Genomic DNA, 20,584 nt, shown 5'->3' with positions numbered 1-20,584 from the left:
GCTGGAGATGGGCATAGGGCAGGAGGCTGGGTGAGGAGCTGGTGATGGGCAGATGGCAGGAAGCTGGGTGAGGAGCTGGTGATGGGCAGAGGGCAAAAGGCTGGGTGAGGAGCTGGTGATGGGTAGGATGCTGGGTGAGGGGCTGTTGATGGGCAGAGGGCTGGAGGCTGAGTGAGGAGCTGGTGATGGGCAGAGGGCTGGGGGCTGGGTGAGGAGCTGGTGATGGGCAGAGGGCAGGAGGCTGGGTGAGGAGCTGGTGATGGGTAGGATGCTGGGTGAGGGGCTGTTGATGGGCAGAGGGCTGGAGGCTGAGTGAGGAGCCGGTGATGGGCAGAAGGCAGGAGGCTGGGTGAGAAGCTGGGGATGGGCAGAGGGCAGGAGGCTGGGTGAGGAGCTGGTGATGGGCAGAGGGCAGGAAGCTGGGTGAGGAGTTGGTAATGGGCAGAGTGCAGGAGGCTGGGTGAGGGGCTGGTGATGGGCAGAGGGCAGGAGGCTGGGTGAGGAGTTGGTAATGGGCAGAGGGCAGGAGGCTGGGTGAGGGGCTGGTGATGGGCAGAGTGCAGGAGGCTGGGTGAGGAGTTGGTGATGGGCAGAGGGCAGGAGGCTGGGTGAGGAGCTGGTGATGGGCAGAGGGCAGGAAGCTGGGTGAGGGGCTGGTGATGGGCAGAGTGCAAGAGGCTGGGTGAGGGGCTGGTGATGGGCAGAGTGCAGGAGGCTGGGTGAGGAGCTGGTGATGGGCAGGAGGCTGGGTGAGAAGCTGGTGATGGGCAGAGTGCAGGAGGCTGGGTGAGGGGCTGGTGATGGGCAGAGTGCAGGAGGCTGGGTGAGGAGTTGGTAATGGGCAGAGTGCAGGAGGCTGGGTGAGGGGCTGGTGATGGGCAGAGTGCAGGAGGCTGGGTGAGGGGCTGGTGATGGGCAGAGGGCAGGAGGCTGGGTGAGAAGCTGGCGATGGGCAGAGTGCAGGAGACTGGGTGAGGAGTTGGTAATGGGCAGAGTGCAGGAGGCTGGGTGAGGGGCTGGTGATGGGCAGAGTGCAGGAGGCTGGGTGAGGAGTTGGTGATGGGCAGAGGGCAGGAGGCTGGGTGAGGAGTTGGTGATGGGGAGAGGGCAGGAGGCTGGGTGAGGGGCTGGTGATGGGCAGAGGGCAGGAGGCCGGGTGAGGAGTTGGTGATGGGCAGAGGGCAGGAGGCTGGGTGAGGAGCTGGTGATGGGGAGAGGGCAGGAGGCTGGGTGAGGGGCTGGTGATGGGCAGAGTGCAGGAGGCTGGGTGAGGAGTTGGTAATGGGCAGAGGGCAGGAGGCTGGGTGAGGAGCTGGTGATGGGGAGAGGGCAGGGGGCTGGGTGAGGAGTTGGTAATGGGCAGAGGGCAGGAGGCTGGGTGAGAAGCTGGGGATGGGCAGAGTGCAGGAGGCTGGGTGAGGGGCTGGTGATGGGCAGAGGGCAGGAGGCCGGGTGAGGAGTTGGTGATGGGCAGAGGGCAGGAGGCTGGGTGAGGAGCTGGTGATGGGGAGAGGGCAGGAGGCTGGGTGAGGGGCTGGTGATGGGCAGAGTGCAGGAGGCTGGGTGAGGAGTTGGTAATGGGCAGAGGGCAGGAGGCTGGGTGAGGAGCTGGTGATGGGGAGAGGGCAGGAGGCTGGGTGAGGGGCTGGTGATGGGCAGAGTGCAGGAGGCTGGGTGAGGGGCTGGTGATGGGGAGAGGGCAGGAGGCTGGGTGAGGGGCTGGTGATGGGCAGAGTGCAGGAGGCTGGGTGAGGAGTTGGTAATGGGCAGAGGGCAGGAGGCTGGGTGAGAAGCTGGGGATGGGCAGAGTGCAGGAGGCTGGGTGAGGGGCTGGTGATGGGCAGAGGGCAGGACATAGGGTGAGGAGCTGGTGATGGTAAGTGAGGAGTAGATTCACCTGCCCAGCCTCTGGTCCTTGCAGTGGAGGATGGGAGGACGGGTGGAGGGGAGGGTGTGATGTGGTGACAGCAGCATTTCCAGCATCTGAGGAGAGACAAAGGAAGAGGAGGATACGCTACTGCTGCTGCTGCAGGTATGTGAAGAGAGGAGATGCTGTGTGTGTATGTGTTTCTGTGTGTGTTTGTGTGTGTGTGCGCTGCTGCCGGTGTGTGAAGAAGGGGATACTGTGTGTGTGTAGAGCGTGTGGGTGTGTATATGTGTGTGTGTGTGTGCTGCTACCGGTGTGTGAAGCAGGAGATGCTGTATGTGCTGTAGATGCTGCTGCCAGTATATGATGAGGGGAATGCTATGTGTGTGTGTGTGTGTGTATGTGTCATCAGTGTCTGTGCTGCTGCCGGTATGTCAAGAGGGGGTTGCTGTGTGTGTGTGTGTGTGTGTGTGTGTTTCTGTGCGTGTGCTGCTGTCGGTATGTGAATGCTTTGTGTGTACAGTGTGTGAGTGTGTCTGTGTGCTGCTGCCAGTATGTGAACAGGGGGATGCTGTGTGTGTGTGTATAGTGTGTGTGTGTATAGTGTGTGTGTGTATAGTGTGTGTGTGTGTGTGTGTGTACAGTGTGTGTGTGTGTGTGTACAGTGTGTGTGTGTGTACAGTGTGTGTGTGTGTGTGTGTACAGTGTGTGTGTGTGTACAGTGTGTGTGTGTGTGTGTGTGTACAGTGTGTGTGTGTGTGTGTGTGTACAGTGTGTGTGTGTGTGTGTGTGTGTATACAGTGTATGTGTGTGTGTGTATACAGTGTATGTGTGTGTGTACAGTGTGTGTGTATACAGTGTATGTGTGTGTGTGTGTGTGTGTGTGTGTGTGTGTGTGTGTGTGTATACAGTGTATGTGTGTGTGTACACAGTGTGTGTGTGTGTGTGTTGCAGACAGTACATTAGTACAGCAGCTTCTCCATCCATTCTCCTCCTGGGAATCCTGTGCATTGATGCTGAGAGTGATGTAGCATATATAGCTATTAGCATGGTCAGGGTGGGATTCCCCCCTTCTCCTCCCTTCTCCTCCCCCTCCCCCTGCAATGTGTACAGATCTAGACTGTGTATGATGGGAGATCGGCATCTGTTGACTCTCCCGACGGAAGCTACATACACACATAAGAGATTTGTCACTTGCTGTGGATCAGGAAATTATCAATGCTGTGCAAATCGCTATGTTCAGTTGCTGTGAAGAGAGGTGGAGAGATGATGATTGGCACATGATGGAGTGGCTGCTATAGATGGGGGGGGGTATAATATAGCATTGGGATCGGTCATACTCAGGGTGATTGATGGAATTGATTGGTGGCTGCTGTACACACAGAACGATTGTCGGCTGAAGTGGTAGAGACCAGTCATTTTGGCAGATGCTTATTGCATGTGTGTAGGTACCTTGAAGCTACGTACACACAAGCGATCATTCTCAGCCAAGGCGGCTCATAATGACCATTTCAGCCGACAATCATTCTGTCACTAATCGATCCTGCTGGAGTTTCGGATATTAAGATTCTGTCGTGTTTGATTTTTAACGACCCCAAATCCTGAGCAGAATCGATCGCAAACATTATTTCAGCTCCATTGTGCGCTGATCGCCATCCCTCCACCCCCTCCATAGCGACAGATCTGGGGCCTCAGCACTACATATGGTCGGAAATTCTGATTTACGTTTTTTTGCAATTTTCCTTTTTTTTCATTTTCTGTTTTTCCAATTTCCATTCTTCTGATTTTCTGTTTTCGAATTTTCAATGTTTCCGATTTACGAGGAGTATCTTATTAGTCATTTCTGGCATTAGGGAATACAAAAATCGGATCCGTAAGGGTTGGTTCACACTGGCAAATAGATCAGTGAAAATGGATCTATTCACTGGTCGATCGGATCAGTTTTCACTCCATTGCCACAGCTGCCGGACGGGTCGGTGAGGGAGGGTGCAGCAGCCGGTTGGGTGAGGGAGGGTGCAACAGCCGGGCGGGTGAGGGAGGGTGCAGCAGCCGGTTGGGTGGGTGAGGGAGGATGCAGCAATCGGTCAGGCGGGTGAGGGAGGGTGCAGCAGCTGGGTGGGCGGGTGAGGGAGGGTGCAGCACCTGGGTGGGCGGGTGAGGGAGGGTGCAGCAGCTGGGTGGGCGGGTGAGGGAGGGTGCAGCACCTGGGTGGGCGGGTGAGGGAGGGTGCAGCAGCTGGGTAGGCGGGTGAGGGAGGATGCAGCAGCTGGGTGGGCGGGTGAGGGAGGGTGCAGCAGCTGGGTGGGCGGGTGAGGGAGGATGCAGCAATCGGTTAGGCGGGTGAGGGAGGGTGCAGCAGCTGGGTGGGCGGGTGAGGGAGGGTGCAGCAGCCGAGTGGGCGGGTGAGGGAGGATGCAGCAGCTGGGTGGGCGGGTGAGGGAGGGTGCAGTAGCTGGGTGGGCGGGTGAGGGAGGGTGCAGCAGCTGGGTGGGCGGGTGAGGGAGGGTGCAGTAGCTGGGTGGGCGGGTGAGAGAGGGTGCAGTAGATGGGTGGGCGGGTGAGAGAGGGTGCAGCAGCTGGGTGGGTGAGGGAGGGTGCAGCAGCTGGGTGGGCGGGTGAGGGAGGGTGCAGCAGCTGGGTGGGCGGGTGAGGGAGGATGCAGCAGCTGGGTGGGCGGGTGAGGGAGGATGCAGCAGCTGTGTGGGCGGGTGAGGGAGGGTTAAAACGTATCCAGGCTTCCATCACTTTCATTGCAGCCGGGCAGTAGGGAGGGTGTCTCCCAGGCTTCTGTCTTCTTCCGCCTTGAATTGCGTCATGTGACTGACCACGCTTCCTCCCAGGTTGAAGGAGGAAATATAGTCACGTGACGTGGAACGCAATACACGGCGGAAGAAGACAGAAGCCTGGGAGACGCCCTCCCTACTGCCCGGCTGCAATGAAGTAGATGGAAGCCTGGGTACGTTTTAACCCTCCCTCACCCGGCTGCTGCACCCTCCCTCACCCGCCCACCTGGCTGCTGCACCCTCCCTCACCCGCCCACCCGGCTGCTGCACCCTCCCTTACCCGCCCACCCGGCTGCTGCACCCTTCCTTACCCGCCCACCCGGCTGCTGCACCCTCCCTCACCCACCCACCCAGCTGCTGCACCTTTCCTTAACCGCCCACCCAGCTGCTGCACCCTCCCTTACCCGCCCACCTGGCTGCTGCACCCTCGCTTACCCGCCCACTCGGCTGCTGCACCCAACCTCACCCACCCGCTGCACCCTCCCTCACCCACCCACCCGGCTGCTGCACCCTCCCTCACCCACCCGCCCGGCTGTTGGACCCAGGTCCCTATTCAGTGTGCAGCAGGCTCTTGTGTACAGCGCTCTGCCCCCAACCTCAATACTCCTCCCCAAGTGCTGTGTACTGTAGTGATGCTGGAGGAGACTGCAGAGCCAGTTCTGCCCCATCAGAGATGGACAGAAGGAGTGTAATAAGCTGAGGCTGGGAGCACACTCGTCTGTAGGTGTTCTGTGTGCATTTTCTGCACACCATGTGTGTCTGTATGTGTGAAAACATGCATATTTGATCACAGAAGTGAATGTAACTGATAGAAAAAATGTGTGCAATGCTTAACTGCTGTCTGTATTTATCTGCATGGGAAAAACACATTCAAGTGTGCACTAGCCAATTGAATAACACTGGTTCTCAGTTTACTTGCGCAGAAAGCGAGGGGGGGGGGGGGGGGGTGGGGCACATGCAAAGTTTCACAGGGGGGCCCAGTAATTTCTAGTGTGAACAGTTCTATGGGTTTACATTGGATCCATTTGCATCCTTTCCGTTTGTACAGTATCCATTCCGTTCCGATCCGGGAATGGACCTTTTTTAACCTAGGTGTGAAACAGGCCACTTTCTAAACAGGTGGTAAAAGTTCCTTTCTTCCATGTGGAAATCATGTCCTTGTGTCCTTTGTATGAACCTGATGATAACAGGCTCATCTGCCAAGCTTTTCTATTACTGTATTTATATATGTTAATCAGGTGCCCTCTCAGTTGTCTTTTTTTCTAAGCTTAAAGGGAACCAGAGATGAACAATACTGAAAAAATTAAAAAGGCTTTTATACATACCTGGGGCTTCCTCCAGCCCCATAAGCCTGGATCGCTCCCACGCCGCCATCCTCCGCTTCCTCTATCGCTGGTACCGGGTCCCGTCACTTCCGGCGAACGCGACCAATTGTCCGCATCACAGGGGCTCCCTCCATACACTTACGCATGCGGCTGCGCAGTAGGCAGTTGCACGCGTAAGCATATGGAGGGAGCCCCTGTGATGCGGACAATTGGCTGCATCCGCTGGCTGACTGGCAGTAATGATGGGACCTGGTACTGGCGGATCCAGGCAGCGGAGGATGGCGGCGTGGGAGCGATCCGTGCTTATGGGGCTGGAGGAAGCCCCAGGTATGTATAAAAGCTTTCAACTAGTTTGTCTCTGGTTCTCTTTAAGGCATACTCACCTGTCCATGCTAACCTATTCACCGGCACACTTACCTGTCCACGCTCACCTGTCCACCGACATTCTCACCCGTCCACGCTCACCTGTCCACCGATATTCTCACCCGTCCACGCTCACCTGTCCACCGACATTCTCACCTGTCCACGCTCACCTGTCCACCGACATTCTCACCCGTCCACGCTCACCTGTCCACCGACATTCTCACCCGTCCACGCTCACCTGTCCACCGACATTCTCACCCGTCCACGCTCACCTGTCCACCGACATTCTCACCCGTCCACGCTCACCTGGCCGCCAGCATGATCACCTGTCCATGCTCACCTGGCCGCCAGCATGATCACCTGTCCATGCTTACCCATCAACAGACATGCTTACCTGTCCATACTCATCTGTCCATGTTCAACCGTCAACCTGTCCATTGGCTCACTCACCTGAGCACGATAACATAGTGAATAAAAAAAAAATAACTTTATAAATGATTTGGCCAGTGTTTGTCCATCGTAAAAGATTCCCTGTCCCTGATATACATTTAGAAAATTCTCATAGGTGGTCTATCATAATGCTCTGGGAAAGGAATTCTGCATAGCTAAACAGTCTAGGCTGAGAGGGTGGGGCCACATACCGATAACTCTTTAAGGGGAATCTGAAGTGAAAATTAAAAAAACAAAACGATAATCAACTAAGGAGAGTGAAGGCTCCGGGTCCTATAGAGGTTCTTCTCCACATCCCTGCAATCCCCTGCAGGCTCCCCCATTAGCAGTCTATGACTGTTCGATCGTAGACTGCTCTCTTCCAGGTTGGGCTGACTTCAGCTGTCTTCGCAAGCACTCGGGCTTCCGAAGACGGGCTGCTCCGCACTGTGCATGCACAATTGCCCACTCTCGCGCACTCACGCTTGTGTAGTAGAGTAATGCTGTGCGGGCTGGGCGGTGGGGTCAAGCTTACCCTTCTGACATCTTCTTTGTCTGTTCCTCGTCGCCTCCCACGATGCGATCCACTCGACGCTCACGTGACTACAAACACTTCCCCCTTCAACCCGGAAGAAGGAATCGTGGGAAGCGACGAGGGACGGACAAAGAAGACGTCAGAAGGGTAAGCTTGACCCCACCGCCCAGCATTACTGGGTGAATCCAGATAGCAACTATCCGGATCACCCGAATCCGAAGTTAAGCCCATGCCTGATGATTGCACTTTGAGATTTCTCTCTTCATTGAAAACATGTACTATTTTATGATTGTATATTCTCAAATGTTAATTACCGTATTTTTCATACTATAAGACACACTTTTTCTCTCCCAAAAGTGGGGAGAAAAAGTCCCTGTGTCCTATAGTCCGAATGTACGGTATTTTGACTTAAAGAGAGTCTGAAGCGAGAATAAATCTCGCTTCAGACCTCATAGTTAGCAGGGGCATGTGTGCCCCTGCTAAACCGCCGCTATCCTGCGGCTTAACGGGAGTCCCTTGACCCCCAAATCCCCCTCCGTGCAGCGGGGGAGCGCTTCCTGGTTGGGGCAGGGCTAACCGCCGCAGCCCTGTCCCACGCGCGTCTGTCAGCGCGTATCTCCGCCTCTCCCCCGCCCCGCTCAGTCTTCCTTCACTGAGAGGGGCGGGGGAGAGGCGGCGATGCGCGGCTGATAGACGTGACTGGAGGCAGGGCTGCAGCCGTTAGCCCTGCCTCCAGGAGCGACCAAGCCTGCGACCAAGTGTTGCAGTGGGGGGTTTGGCGGTGAAGGGACCCCCGTTTAGCGGCGCGTATGCGGCGGTTTAGCAGGGGCACACATGCCCCTGCTAACTATGAGCTCTGGAAAGAGATTTATTCTCGCTTCAGAGTCTCTTTAAGTTTTTTACCACTGTTTAAATTTCCTGCAAGCCACTCTGAAGATCTAGCGTCCTCAGCTAGTTTTCAATGCCCCGTGTCCCCCCCCCCTTCCCCACATGGATAAGAGTACCGGGCCAGCTTACTGATGCATGATTAAGAAGCAAGGACCCTGGTCTTCCCTGCAGGAGCCGTGTAGCGCACCCAGCTGGTTAACACTGCCCTGCGTCATTGGCTGTAATTGGCTGCGTGCATCTCAAGCTGTCGATTGACTCTTCTCATGAGAACAGGCTTCAGTTACCCTAGATGTGCGAATGCAGTTAGCGGCCAATCAGCGGAATTGTAATGGGCAGCGGCAGCAGGAGAGGCAAGTGACAGCCGGAGACACGCGCAGCCGATGCACAGTTGCTAATCAATAGAATGGGACGCGGGGCAGTGTTAACCAGCTGGGTACGCGAGGGGGTAACAGTAAAAAATGGTGCAGGTGGCTAGTGGACAAATCAAGCGCCGCCATTCACTCCTATAATAATTATCGTTTAATGGGCGCCGAACAGGAAAAAAGGGCGCCCGAGAATAATAACGTTTTCCAACGGTGCCCGAAGATTTTTCATCTTTTATAACTGCTTGTGATGATTTACGTTTCTTATTTCAATAAAACATTATTTTAAATGTTATCCCTTACTGTTTGTAAAACATTATTATTCACAAAACAAAGCGATCAGTACGTAACGTAAATTGTAATATATTTTATCCCTTACTGTTTTTAAAACATTATTCTACACACAATACAGTGAGCACTAAGGAGGGTCTTAGGTTTAGGCACCAACAGGGTGGTCTTAGGTTTAGGCACCAACAGGGGGGTCTTAGGTTTAGGCACCAACAGGGGGGTCTTAGGTTTAGGCACCAACAGGGTGGTCTTAGGTTTAGGCACCAACAGGGTGGTCTTAGGTTTAGGCACCAACAGGGGGGTCTTAGGTTTAGGCACCAACAGGGGGGTCTTAGGTTTAGGCACCAACAGGGGGGTCTTAGGTTTAGGCACCAACAGGGGGTCTTAGGTTTAGGCACCAACAGGGGGGTCTTAGGTTTAGGCACCAACAGGGGGTCTTAGGTTTAGGCACCAACAGGGGGGTCTTAGGTTTAGGCACCAACAGGGGGGTCTTAGGTTTAGGCACTAACAGGGGGGTCTTAGGTTTAGGCACCAACAGGGGGGTCTTAGGTTTAGGCACTAACAGGGGGGTCTAGGGGTTAGGGGTAGGTACAGGGAGGGTTACTTAGGCACCAACAGGGGGGGTCTTAGGTTTAGGCATCAACAGGGGGGTCTAGGGGTTAGGGGTAGGTACAGGGAGGGTTACTTAGTAATTTTTTTTTTAAACGTTATTATACGTTTCACTATTTAAACGGAAGATTAACGTTTTTACAATTGCCGATTTAATGCACAATATTTAATGATTTATAACTTTACAACACATCAATTTTAAACGAAATACAGTACAATACATTTTTAAACGTTATCCATGCTTATCGTTTAAAACCCCGCGCTCTTTTTTCCCAGCGCCACTTTTTAACGTACGCACGCTAGACGGCTCCTGCAGGCAGGGCCGGATTTGTACTTTTTACCACCCAAGGCCAACTGTACCGTCTGGTTGTTATCTCTGTGTGCCCCAATGAGATTTCTACTTACTTTCCATCATTGGATGTCACAGACAATAACTATTTCAGTAATACCAGTATAGATTATTAGTTATGTTTTCCTTAAGAAATTTTATGTTATGTTTGCCATCTCATTAATGATGGACCCATTGTGTCACCATGAGAGTTAGGCTGATGTGTACCTGCAGGACAGAGCTTACAGGTCTTCCAGGGACGACACAAGTACAGGACAGAGAGTTCAAAGGATAAAGCTGTCTTTGTAGATAGGGATGGCTGCATAAAACAGCTTTACAGCCCCTCACTGAGCTGCCCCTAAATTTCTGGTGCCCTAGGCCATGGCCTATGTGGCCTTGCCAGAAATCCGGCCCTGCCTGCAGGGAAGACCTGTTACTTTTCATTCATACACCGGTAAGCTGTCTCGTTACTTTATTCCCGCATCGGGTAAGCTGTGGTAAATCCAGGAAAGGGGTTTGACATGGCTGCTGGGGATTGGTTTACAGCCCTGTCAGTCAGGGCTGCCGCTAAGTGACTGGTCGGAATGGTCCCACCGGCGAGACCATCGGATCCAGTCACTTAGCGGCAGCCCTGACTGACAGGGCTGTAAACCAATCCCCAGCAGCCATGTCAAACCCCTTTCCTGGAATCACCACAGCTTACCCGATCTGTTCTGTTGCAGATGCCGATCTCGCTACACATGCGGCCGCGCTCCCTTGGCCTGGGAGCATTCTACGCAGGCGCAGTAGTTCTGTGCCTGCACAGAATGCTCCAAGCCATATAAGCACCATCACGAGCAGAGTGGGCAAGTGCTCGCGCAGGCGCAGAGGATACCAACCTGGCATCTATTTATTTTCCCCTGTAAAATGGTTATAAAATAGAATACATTTAGGGAAAAAATATTATCCAGAGAAATTCTAGGTTGTCCTAAAAAAAAAGTAATATGCAGTGGCTTGCAAAAGTATTCGGCCCCCTTGAAGTTTTCCACATTTTGTCACATTACTGCCACGAACATGAATCCCTTTTATTGGAATTCCACGTGACAGACCAATACAAAGTGGTGTACATGTGAGAAGTGGAACAAAAATCATACATGATTCCAAATTTGTTTTTACAAATCAATAACTGCAAAGTGGTGTGTGCATAATTATTCAGCCCCCTTTGATCTGAGTGCAGTAAGTTGCCCATAGACATTCCCTGATGAGTGCTAATGACTAAATAGAGTTCACCTGTGTGTCATCTAATGTCAGTACAAATACAGCTGCTCTGTGACGGCCTCAGAGGTTGTCTAAGAGAATATTGGGAGCAACAACACCATGAAGTCCAACGAACACACCAGACAGGTCAGGGATAAAGTTATTGAGCAATTTAAAGCAGTCTTAGGCTACAAAAAGATTTCCAAAGCCTTGAACATCCCACTGAGCACTGTTCAAGCGATCATTCAGAAATGGAAGGAGTATGGCACAACTGTAAACCTACCAAGACAAGGCCGTCCACCTAAACTCACAGGCCGAACAAGGAGAGTGCTGATCAGAAATGCAGTCAAGAGGCCCATGGTGACTCTGGACGAGCTGCAGAGATCTACAGCTCAGGTGGGAGACTCTGTCCATAGGACAACTATTAGTCATGCACTGTACAAAGTTGGCCTCTACGGAAGAGTGGCAAGAAGAAAGCCATTGTTAACAGAAAATAATAAGTCCCGTTTGCAGTTTTCCACAAGCCATGTGGGGGACACAGCAAACATGTAGAAGAAGGTGCTCTGGTCAGATGAGACCAAAATGGAACTTTTTAGCCAAAATGCAAAACGCTATGTGTGGCGGAAAACTAACACTGCACATCACTCTGAACACACCATCCCCACTGTCAAATATGGTGGTGGCAGCATCATGCTCGGGGGGTGCATCTCTTCAGCAGGGACAGGGAAGCTGGTCAGAGTTGATGGGAAGATGGATGGAGCCAAATACAGGGCAAACTTGGAAGAAAACCTCTTGAATCAGAATCATTTTTATTCGCCAAGTAGAACAGGAGTCATACTCAGAATTATTTGTGGTACACATGGCATAGGCAAACTACATAAGACAGGCAAAACAGATGCGCAAGACAGACATTTACAGGCGTGCTGTGGTACATATAACAATTACATTTCCAGGAGGTCATTGTGGCCTACAAAAACAAACACAGTTCAGAGTCCGACCAAGGTGGTAGCGACTGGGAGGTTATGCTCAGCGAATGGGAGTCCACCACTAGTTTAGATGAAGAACTGCTTGTGGGAAGAAGGAGTTTCTGCGCCTGGTAGTTTTGGATGGGATAGTTCTATAGCGGCGACCCGACGGGAGAAGCTCGAAGTACCTGCTGCCAGGGTGAGAGGGGTCGTGAGAGATCCTAGTTGCCCTCGACTTCATCCTAGCAGAGTGAAGGAGATCAAGAGGTGTGTCATGATCGGTGTCAGCTCGCAGAGAGAATCTGATTATTGGCGATCTGCAGTAACACCAACAATGCAGATATATACCCGATTATTGATGATCTGCAGTATCACCGATAATCCGATATAACGCTAACTTCTGGACAACAGCAACACACAAATACAGTAATGAATCAAGGGATGTGGAAATGTCCACCACACGGCAATTCTTTGGAGGTGTGGTTACCTCTGAATGGGAACCCCGTGAGTGAGATCCTCTAACCAGACAGAGCGAGGAATCTCGACTCCTAGCAGTAATCGTCTGCTTGGGGCAGGTGTCTCAGAGAGGCAAGCCTCAGAGATAACCCTCCAGTGGAAGACTTTCCACTAAAGGGAGAAAGGTCAGACAGGCAAGGGTTCAGCAACAGAGATGACGGTAGCAGTACAGGAACGTAAGGCAGAAGAGTAATCGTTAGACAGGCAGAGGTCGGCAACAAGATCAGATAGGCAAAGGTACAATATCAGCAAGAGTTAGAGTAGTCAGGGATAGCAGGAGTAAAAACACAGATCAATATATACAATATTCCTAAGCTAAGGTGTGAAATCCTTAGTATCAACACCAGGGAACTGCACTAAGGTCTGAGCGCTAACACGAGATGTGTATTCACGACAGCAGACAAGGAGCAACTGACAGGGAGCTCTTTTTATGCTGGGGAACGCTCTAGCAGCGTCCCCCAGCCGCCCAACCAATCGCTGGCCCTGCTGGAGTCAGCTGACCAGCCTGGTCAGCTGACTCCTCTTCGGGAACGATAAAGTTCCTGTCTCCTCGCGCGCGCCAAGCACCGGGTGAGTGCCGGCGAAGGAGACCCTACGAGCGGCAACTGCGCGGCGGAGTCCTCCGAGCATACGGACTCCGCCGACCGCACAGCCCCGCTCGGCGGCACGCTGGCAGTAGGAGTCTGGGAAGCGGAGCCCGCTGCCTCATGCCTGTTGGCAGCGGGTCCGCTATCCCTCACAAGGTGGCAGTGGAAATCCGATGATCTTCTCTGCGTCATTTATGACCCTCTGCAGTTTATACCTGTCGCTGGCCGTCGCACCAGCATACCAGACAATGACTGAGGAGCAGAGGATTGATTCAATGGTTGCGGTGTAGAAGCTGGTCAGCAGCTCCCGCGGCATGCCAAATTTTTTGAGTTGGCGCAGGAAGAACAGTCTCTACTGTGATTTCTTCTGAATTTTGTTGGTGTTCTGCCTCCATTTCAGGTCATTTGTGAGGGTCGTACCAAGGAACCGAACAGATGGTACTCTAGAGACCTCGGAATCGCCTATGAGGACTGGTGGGAGAGGAGGGGGGTGCCTCCTGAAGTCTACAATCAGTTCAACTGTCTTTGCAGCGTTAAGTACTAGGTTGTTATCCTTGCACCAGTTGCAGATTCTCTCCACTTCGCAGCGGTACTCTTGCTCTCCATTGCTGCCGATTAGACATATGATGGTAGTGTCATCTGCAAATTTGATGACCTTCACAGAGCCCACAGTTGAGGTGCAGTTGTTGGTGTATAAGGATAACAGGAGTGGGGACAGTACACAACCTTGCGGGGCTCCAGTGTTGGTGGTTCTCACGCTGGAGGAGCAGTTGCCCAGCTTGACCTGTTGCGTTCTTTTTGACAGGAAGTCCCTGACCCACCCACTGAGAGTGGGTTTGACTCCAAGCTGCGCCAGGTTGTCAAGCAGGATGTCTGGGCATATCGTGCTGAATGCTGAGCTAAAAGCTAAGCTAAGAGTCTGCAAAATACTTTGGACTGTGGCAGAGGTTCACCTTCCAGCGGGACAATGACCCTAAACATAAAGCCAGGGCAACAATGGAATGGTGTAAAACAAAACGTATCTGTGTTAGAATGGCCCAGTCAAAGTCCAGATCTAAATCCAATCGAGAATCTGTGGCAAGATCTGAAAACTGCTGTTCACAAACGCTGTCCATCTAATCTGACTGAGCTGGAGCTGTTTTGCAAAGAAGAATGGGCAAGGATTTCAGTCTCTAGATGTGCAAAGCTGGTAGAGACATACCCTAAAAGACTGGCAGCTGTAATTGCAGCAAAAGGTGGTTCTACAAACTGTATTGACTCAGGGGGCCGAATAATTACGCACACCCCACTTTGCAGTTATTGATTTGTAAAAAAAACTTTTGAAATCATGTATGATTTTTGTTCCACTTCTCACATGTACACCACTTTGTATTGGTCTTTCACATGGAATTCCAATAAAATTGATTCATGTTTGTGGAAGTAATGTGACAAAATGTGGAAAACTTCAATACTTCAACGAATACTTTTGCAAACCACTGCATATACTAGCTGATGGCTTGGCATTGCCCAGGTATGTGTTTGGCTGGTGTTGCCTCCGCCCACTTTTTCTAACCCTAACACACAATTATTCAATTACTCAATGACCAAGTTTGTGAGGTTTGTGGTCTTTGGCATTAACAATTTGAATTGAAATGAAACAAATCTGATTGGATGTTTGTGGCTCCACCCCCTTTTTCTGAATTTGAACCCCAGTCACCCAATGACTAACTATACCAGGTTTGCGGCTTGTGCCATTAACAGTGCAAGAATGGCAGCAATGAAATATTCCCCTTGAAAATAAATAGGTAATTTTGATTGGCTTTTATAGACTCCACCCACCTTTCTAAATATTAATCCCAGTCACCCAACGACCAACTGTGCAAAGTTTGAGAACCCTGCCATTAGCAGTGTAAGAATGGCTGCAGTTTACATTTTCCCTGTGAAATTTGTATTTGTCTCCGCCCAAGTTTTGGTTATGGGAATAAAAAGTATCCTATACTTTATTCCAGGTAATGTACTATGTGTGTGCCAAATTTCATTCAAATCCGTTCAGCCATTTGTGCATGATCCAATAACAAACATCCAAACATCCAAACTTTTGCATTTATAATATTAGTGAAATATATACATATCACTTATGCATAAGTCATGAGATATATAAATCACATCACCTAGATGGTATAAGTTGTATTGCTGCATTAGTATCAACACAGCTGAAATATCAAAATCGTCAGGAACCTGAAGTGGTTAAAAAAAGGACCTACCCAGTGCAGAAGTTGAAGAGAAATCGAGAGCCCAATACGGTGTAGTATGTCAAAATTTGATTGGATAAATGAAACAGTGAGATGGTAATACTCACAAACACGGGTTACCACCTAGGTAACCACTCATTAGGCAGGTGAGGAGATTAGACCTGTCCTCACTCAGGATTAAGAAGTCGCTCTCTGTAGATAGGAAGAAAGGGGGTAGATCACCCCTCCACCTGGGGTGGACTCAAATATATTGGTAGGTGAACAGAGGCGCCAGAAGGATAAAAGTACATAACATTTTAAAAAAATTGCTGGGAGGAAGTGGTGGACTCGCCTCCGTTAAAGCAGACACCAAGGACTGTAAATATATAGATATACACATTTATTGAAAATACCCCAAAGATGCAACGCGTTTCGCGGGCACAGCCCACTTCTTCAGGCAATAAGCACCTCTGTCACAGAGGTGCTCTGCTTGCTATAACTGAATTGCTGTTGTTTATCCCCTGCTTATTGCCTGAAGAAGTGGGCTGTGCCCGCAAAACGCATTGCATCTTTGGGGTATTTTCAATAAATGTGTATATCTATATATTTACAATCCTTGGTGTCGTGTCTGCTTTAACGGAAGCGAGTCCACCACTTCCTCCCAGCAATTAAAAAAAAAAATGTATGTACTTTTATCCTTCTGGCGCCTCTGTTCACCTACCAATATACCCAGTGCAGAAGGACAGCACGGGAACAATAAGTCACAATCATATAGGTTTGATGATGAGATATTTGCAATACTTGTACTGCCCCCAGTGGGAATAGCTTGTACTTCACCCATGTGACAGCAGCGGTAGTGTCAGTTCAGATGGAAAGGGCCCTTTAGGCGACTTTTTACAAACACTCTCAGGAGGAAATTACTTTTTTTGTCCTTCAGTTTAAAAAATGTGATCTCTTTTATAATCCCATCAAATGAAGGAGGCATCAGTAGTATCTGGATTACACACCTGGAACAAGCTTGTAGCTAATCTTGCCTTATTTTTGTCAGAAAACACCTGATGTGCATGCTTGTTGGGGGTCTATGCTAAAGCTATAGATCTCTCTGGGCTGGAGCACACCAAAGGCTTGTTTCACAAAAGCGGGATAACTGATAGCACAGCAGTTATCACGCGATCTGCCACGCGCAAAGGTTTGAGCGCATAAAGGATTACGTTCGTGTGTAAACACAGGTTTGCGCACTATCACGTCACATGCGTGTTTGCATGCGTGATCGCACGCAAACCTTTGTTTACGCACAAACACAAAATAAACCTTCCCTGCGGATTTTGGCCGGCCAGTAGGCGTTCTGGTTAAGTGTGGCCATCCAAGTTCCGAAGTCCCGCTCACCTCTCCCCCGCACAGACCTCACATCAGGACGACCCGGACCGGAGAGGTAAAGAGAGGCAGAGCAGCGCCGCACACGCGACCTGCAAGATGCATACACTTCCATGCTGAGGTGACGTCATTGCTCACTTCCGCATGTGAAGTGTAGGGTCAGGGCGGGTAGTGTGCAAGCTGCTCTGCTTCTCTCCGCCGCTCTGATCTGAGGTCTGCAAATAGTTCAAGCTTCCCCCCCTCTCCCAGCCATGCAAAGTGCACAACAAATCCCTCCAGCCATGCAAAGCACCCAGAAAAGCCCCCCCACCCATGCAAAACTACCCCAGCCATGCAAAGCACCCAGCAAATCCCCCCCTGGCCATGCAAAGCACCCAGCAACCCCCCCCCCTCCAGTCATGGAAAGTGCCCCGCAAATCCCCCCTCCAGCCATGGAAAGCACCCAGCAAATCCCTCCTCCCTCCAGCCTTGGAAAGTGCCCCGCAAATCCCCCCTCCAGCCATGGAAAGTGCCCAGCAAATCCCCCCCCCCTCCAGCCATGCAAAGCGCCAGCAAATCCCCCCCTCCCCAGCCATGCAAAGCGCCCAGCAACCCCCCCCCCCGGCCATGCACAGCGCCAAGCAAATCCCCCCCCCCCGGCCATACAAAGCGCCCAGCAAATCCCCCCCCCCCCAGCCATGCAAAGTGCCCAGCAACCCCCCCCCCCCCCCAGGCCATGCAAAGCGCCCAGCAAATCCGCCCCCCTCCTCCAGCCAAGCAAAGCGCCCAGCAAATCCCCCCCCCCAGCCATGCAAAGTGCCCAGCAAATACCCCGCCCCCTCAGCAAAGCCCCCTCTAGCCATACATCCCCCCTCATCTGTGACTAATCCCCACTGTAATTTGATCTCTCCTGTGTCACCTGACTGCTACAGCAGAGCAGCTAGTTTAAAAGCACAGGATGTTAACAATATGCCTGCTCCCAAGAAAGCAGGATGTAGACACACTGCAGATTTATTGCAGGATTTAAATCAGCTGTAACTAAGAAATGCTTTTCTTTAAAATTATGGTTTCTGCTGTTTTTGTATCTTTCAGAGCAGAGAGGAAGTACCGAGTGCCATGGATGGTGCTGGACAGGACCCGGGATGTTCTGGGATTTGTGCATTTTGGACTTTGGCTGACTGACTTTGGCTGTTTCTAGAACTGGCCGGCCAATGTCAGAAATTCCCAGCATTTCGGGACTTTGGCCGATGTCAAATTGGCCAGTTCTAGAATTGGCCCGATTTCTGGTTTTGGCCATAATATAAACAATTTGTATTTTACTCTTCTCAGGTACACTTTAAAAAGTATTAGAGGTAGATGATTGACAGGGCTGCCAGGCAACTGGTATTGTTTAAATTTAATAAATATGGCAGCCTCCATATTCTTCTCATTTCAGGTTCCCTTTAAATAAATCCAGTCTATATTAGCTGAATATTATGATGAAAAAAGAAAATAGACCTCTGTGTTTCTTCTACGAACATGCAATAATGTAATAAGTGCTGTAATGATTCTCTATGACGTGGTCTGTTTTTGTGTTCTGTGACAGGTGGACTGACATTGAGTGGCACCAGACTTGGTGAAACGTTATCTGAAGACGCTGCTTCTCAAGATTGTAATCTGTGATCACAGTCTGGGTTTTTCTGTCTCCGTTCTACATTACTGAAGCTGTAATAACCCAGTTAATGGTCAGGACCTTCTATCCTTCAGCTTCTGGACTGGCTCCTGTATTTCCAGGCTGAAAACCACTTCTGGTCAGGACCTTCTATCCTTCAGTTTTCTGGACTGGTACTTTCCAGGCTGGACCTTTCTCCTTCAGTTGCTGCACCAGCACCTGTATTTCCAGGCTGAAAACAGTTCTGGTCAGGATCTTCTATCCTTCAGCTTCTGGACAGGCTCCTGTATTTTCCAGGCTGGACCTGGAAATTTCCCACTTTCATCCATATTCACTGAACTTTTCTCCTCTTCCGTGATAATATTCTCTGCCAGTCCTGATCTAAGGAACCGCTGTCTGGTCTGGATATTACCCCAGCATGCCTAGAGCTGAGTTCGGGGAGGGCACAACAGCCTCAAGATGGAGTTTTTTGGAGAAGCAGTGGTCATTTAGTTGGGGCTGCCTCCAGCTTCCTCTCCACCATTCTGACTTTTCCAGTTCACAAAAACGATTTTCCGTCAGCAGCTCCACACTGTGACTATCCGATGTGCCACCCGGCAGCTGAGACAAGAGGGCATAAGACAGCTGTACCGGGGCCTGTACCCCCCATTGCTATCCAAAACCGTACAAGGCACTCTGCTTTTTGGTACTCATGAAAACCATCCAGCGCCTCCTCCCCGGAAAAAATAAAAACCGGGGAACTACTTCTCGAGCACTGTCTGGAGTTTTGTCTGGAGCAATAGAGGCTGCCCCTCCCTTGTCCCCCTTTGAAAGGATACAGAATGTCCTTCAGGACGGCCGGAAACTATTCTCGTTTTCCTGGTGCCGCCCTCGATTATGCAGGAATTCCGTACCTATGACCAGAAGCAAAAAATTGACTTGTGGACTCTACAGGAGGCTTCCTCAATCATACTAGTCAGGAATGCCCTTGGAAGTGCCATCTTTCTTTTCCTGTAAAGAGCCCCTAAGGGACTTATTGAGTCTTCCAGGACTTCCAGGTTGGGCACCTTCTTTGGGAGCTGGGGGCCATCAATGGTGCCTTTACCTCATTAACTCTTTATCCATTGAGTGTTTTAGTTGCAAAGATGCAGGCTGAGGTGGGCCGAGGACCTTCCTTCCGTGAAGGAAGTAGTAAGGACAGCGTGGGAGAGGTGTGGGGGGAAGGATTTCATTGTTGTACCGCGGGGCCTCTCTCATTATTGTCCCGCTCATGCATTACTTGGGGAGCAACAAATTCAATTCACGATACTCTGAGTAGACAACGTTCAGGTTTCTTCGAGGTAGAAAAATGAAAGCATACCTGAAGTCAAAATGTAATAATAAAAATCCATACTTATCTCAGTAGTGGAAATCCTCTCAATAGTCCAGAGGCTTCTCTGGCACAGTTACACCCCAGCACGCCAGTAATAGGTCCCCTCTAAACATAGCCAAGAGAAGGTTGTGAAATATATTTTTTGTTGTAGTCGCACTCCCACCATGTACAAGCTTACTGTTTTTTTTTCCTCCATGCATGAGAACTTTGTTCAACTAGGCATGCATGGACCTTACTCTCCCATGCCCAGGATGGAGAAAGGCTCCCTCTACATTACTCAGTTTTCCATTGAGAGATTAAGCACTGACTTTATTAGGCGATTGAAAACAGTGTGGTCATTCAAAAATAAACAGACTAGTGGCCCACACACTGCAAGCGAGACCCTGGCAATTTGCCTTCACCGATCCATCTAACCAATCCATCTAAGCAATTCTGTGTTGATCAAAATCCTGTGAACCTTAGCTGATTCCTTTGGGATATTAATCATAAATTTGTTGATTTGGGAAGATATTGGCCAATTTCCACCAATTGAGCAGAATAGAACATTATTGATAAAATGATCGAATCGAATGGTCAATCAAACAGGAAAATTAGGTAATGCATGGATACCTTAAAGGGATCTGTAATGATCGGTGTAACACAGAGAGGGTCTGATTACCGGTGATCTGCAGGATCACCGAGAATACAGAATATACCCGATTATTGATGATCTGCAGTATCACCGATAATCAGATATATCTACTAACCTCTGGACACCTGAGAGATGAGAGTGTTTAATGCAACAGTAATACTTTGAGGAACGCACCCGTAAGATAGGTGCTAGACAGTAAGAGATACTGCTATGGATCAGATTCCTTCCACAGGCCTGAAGCTCCCCAAGGGGCGGAGCAAGGCTGAGAGAGGGAAGGACAGAACGTGAGTGACACCAATGAGGAAGT

The 20,584-nt window shown here is 50.7% G+C and overlaps 1 protein-coding gene across 1 annotated transcript; it reads left to right on the top strand.

Annotated features, from left to right (window-relative positions):
- Positions 1-7,344: 7,344 nt before the first annotated feature.
- On the top strand, positions 7,345-19,626 carry SLC25A53 (solute carrier family 25 member 53). The gene is given in 7 exon segments (XM_068233139.1): positions 7,345-7,449; positions 18,682-18,837; positions 18,839-18,993; positions 18,995-19,154; positions 19,157-19,276; positions 19,278-19,355; positions 19,357-19,626. Coding segments are annotated over 7 exon segments (1,044 nt in total).
- Positions 19,627-20,584: the final 958 nt, after the last annotated feature.

Source organism: Hyperolius riggenbachi, chromosome 4 (genome assembly GCF_040937935.1).
Source record: "Hyperolius riggenbachi isolate aHypRig1 chromosome 4, aHypRig1.pri, whole genome shotgun sequence".
NCBI lineage: Eukaryota > Metazoa > Chordata > Amphibia > Anura > Hyperoliidae > Hyperolius > Hyperolius riggenbachi.
This window is presented reverse-complemented; position numbering and strand designations above follow the sequence as displayed.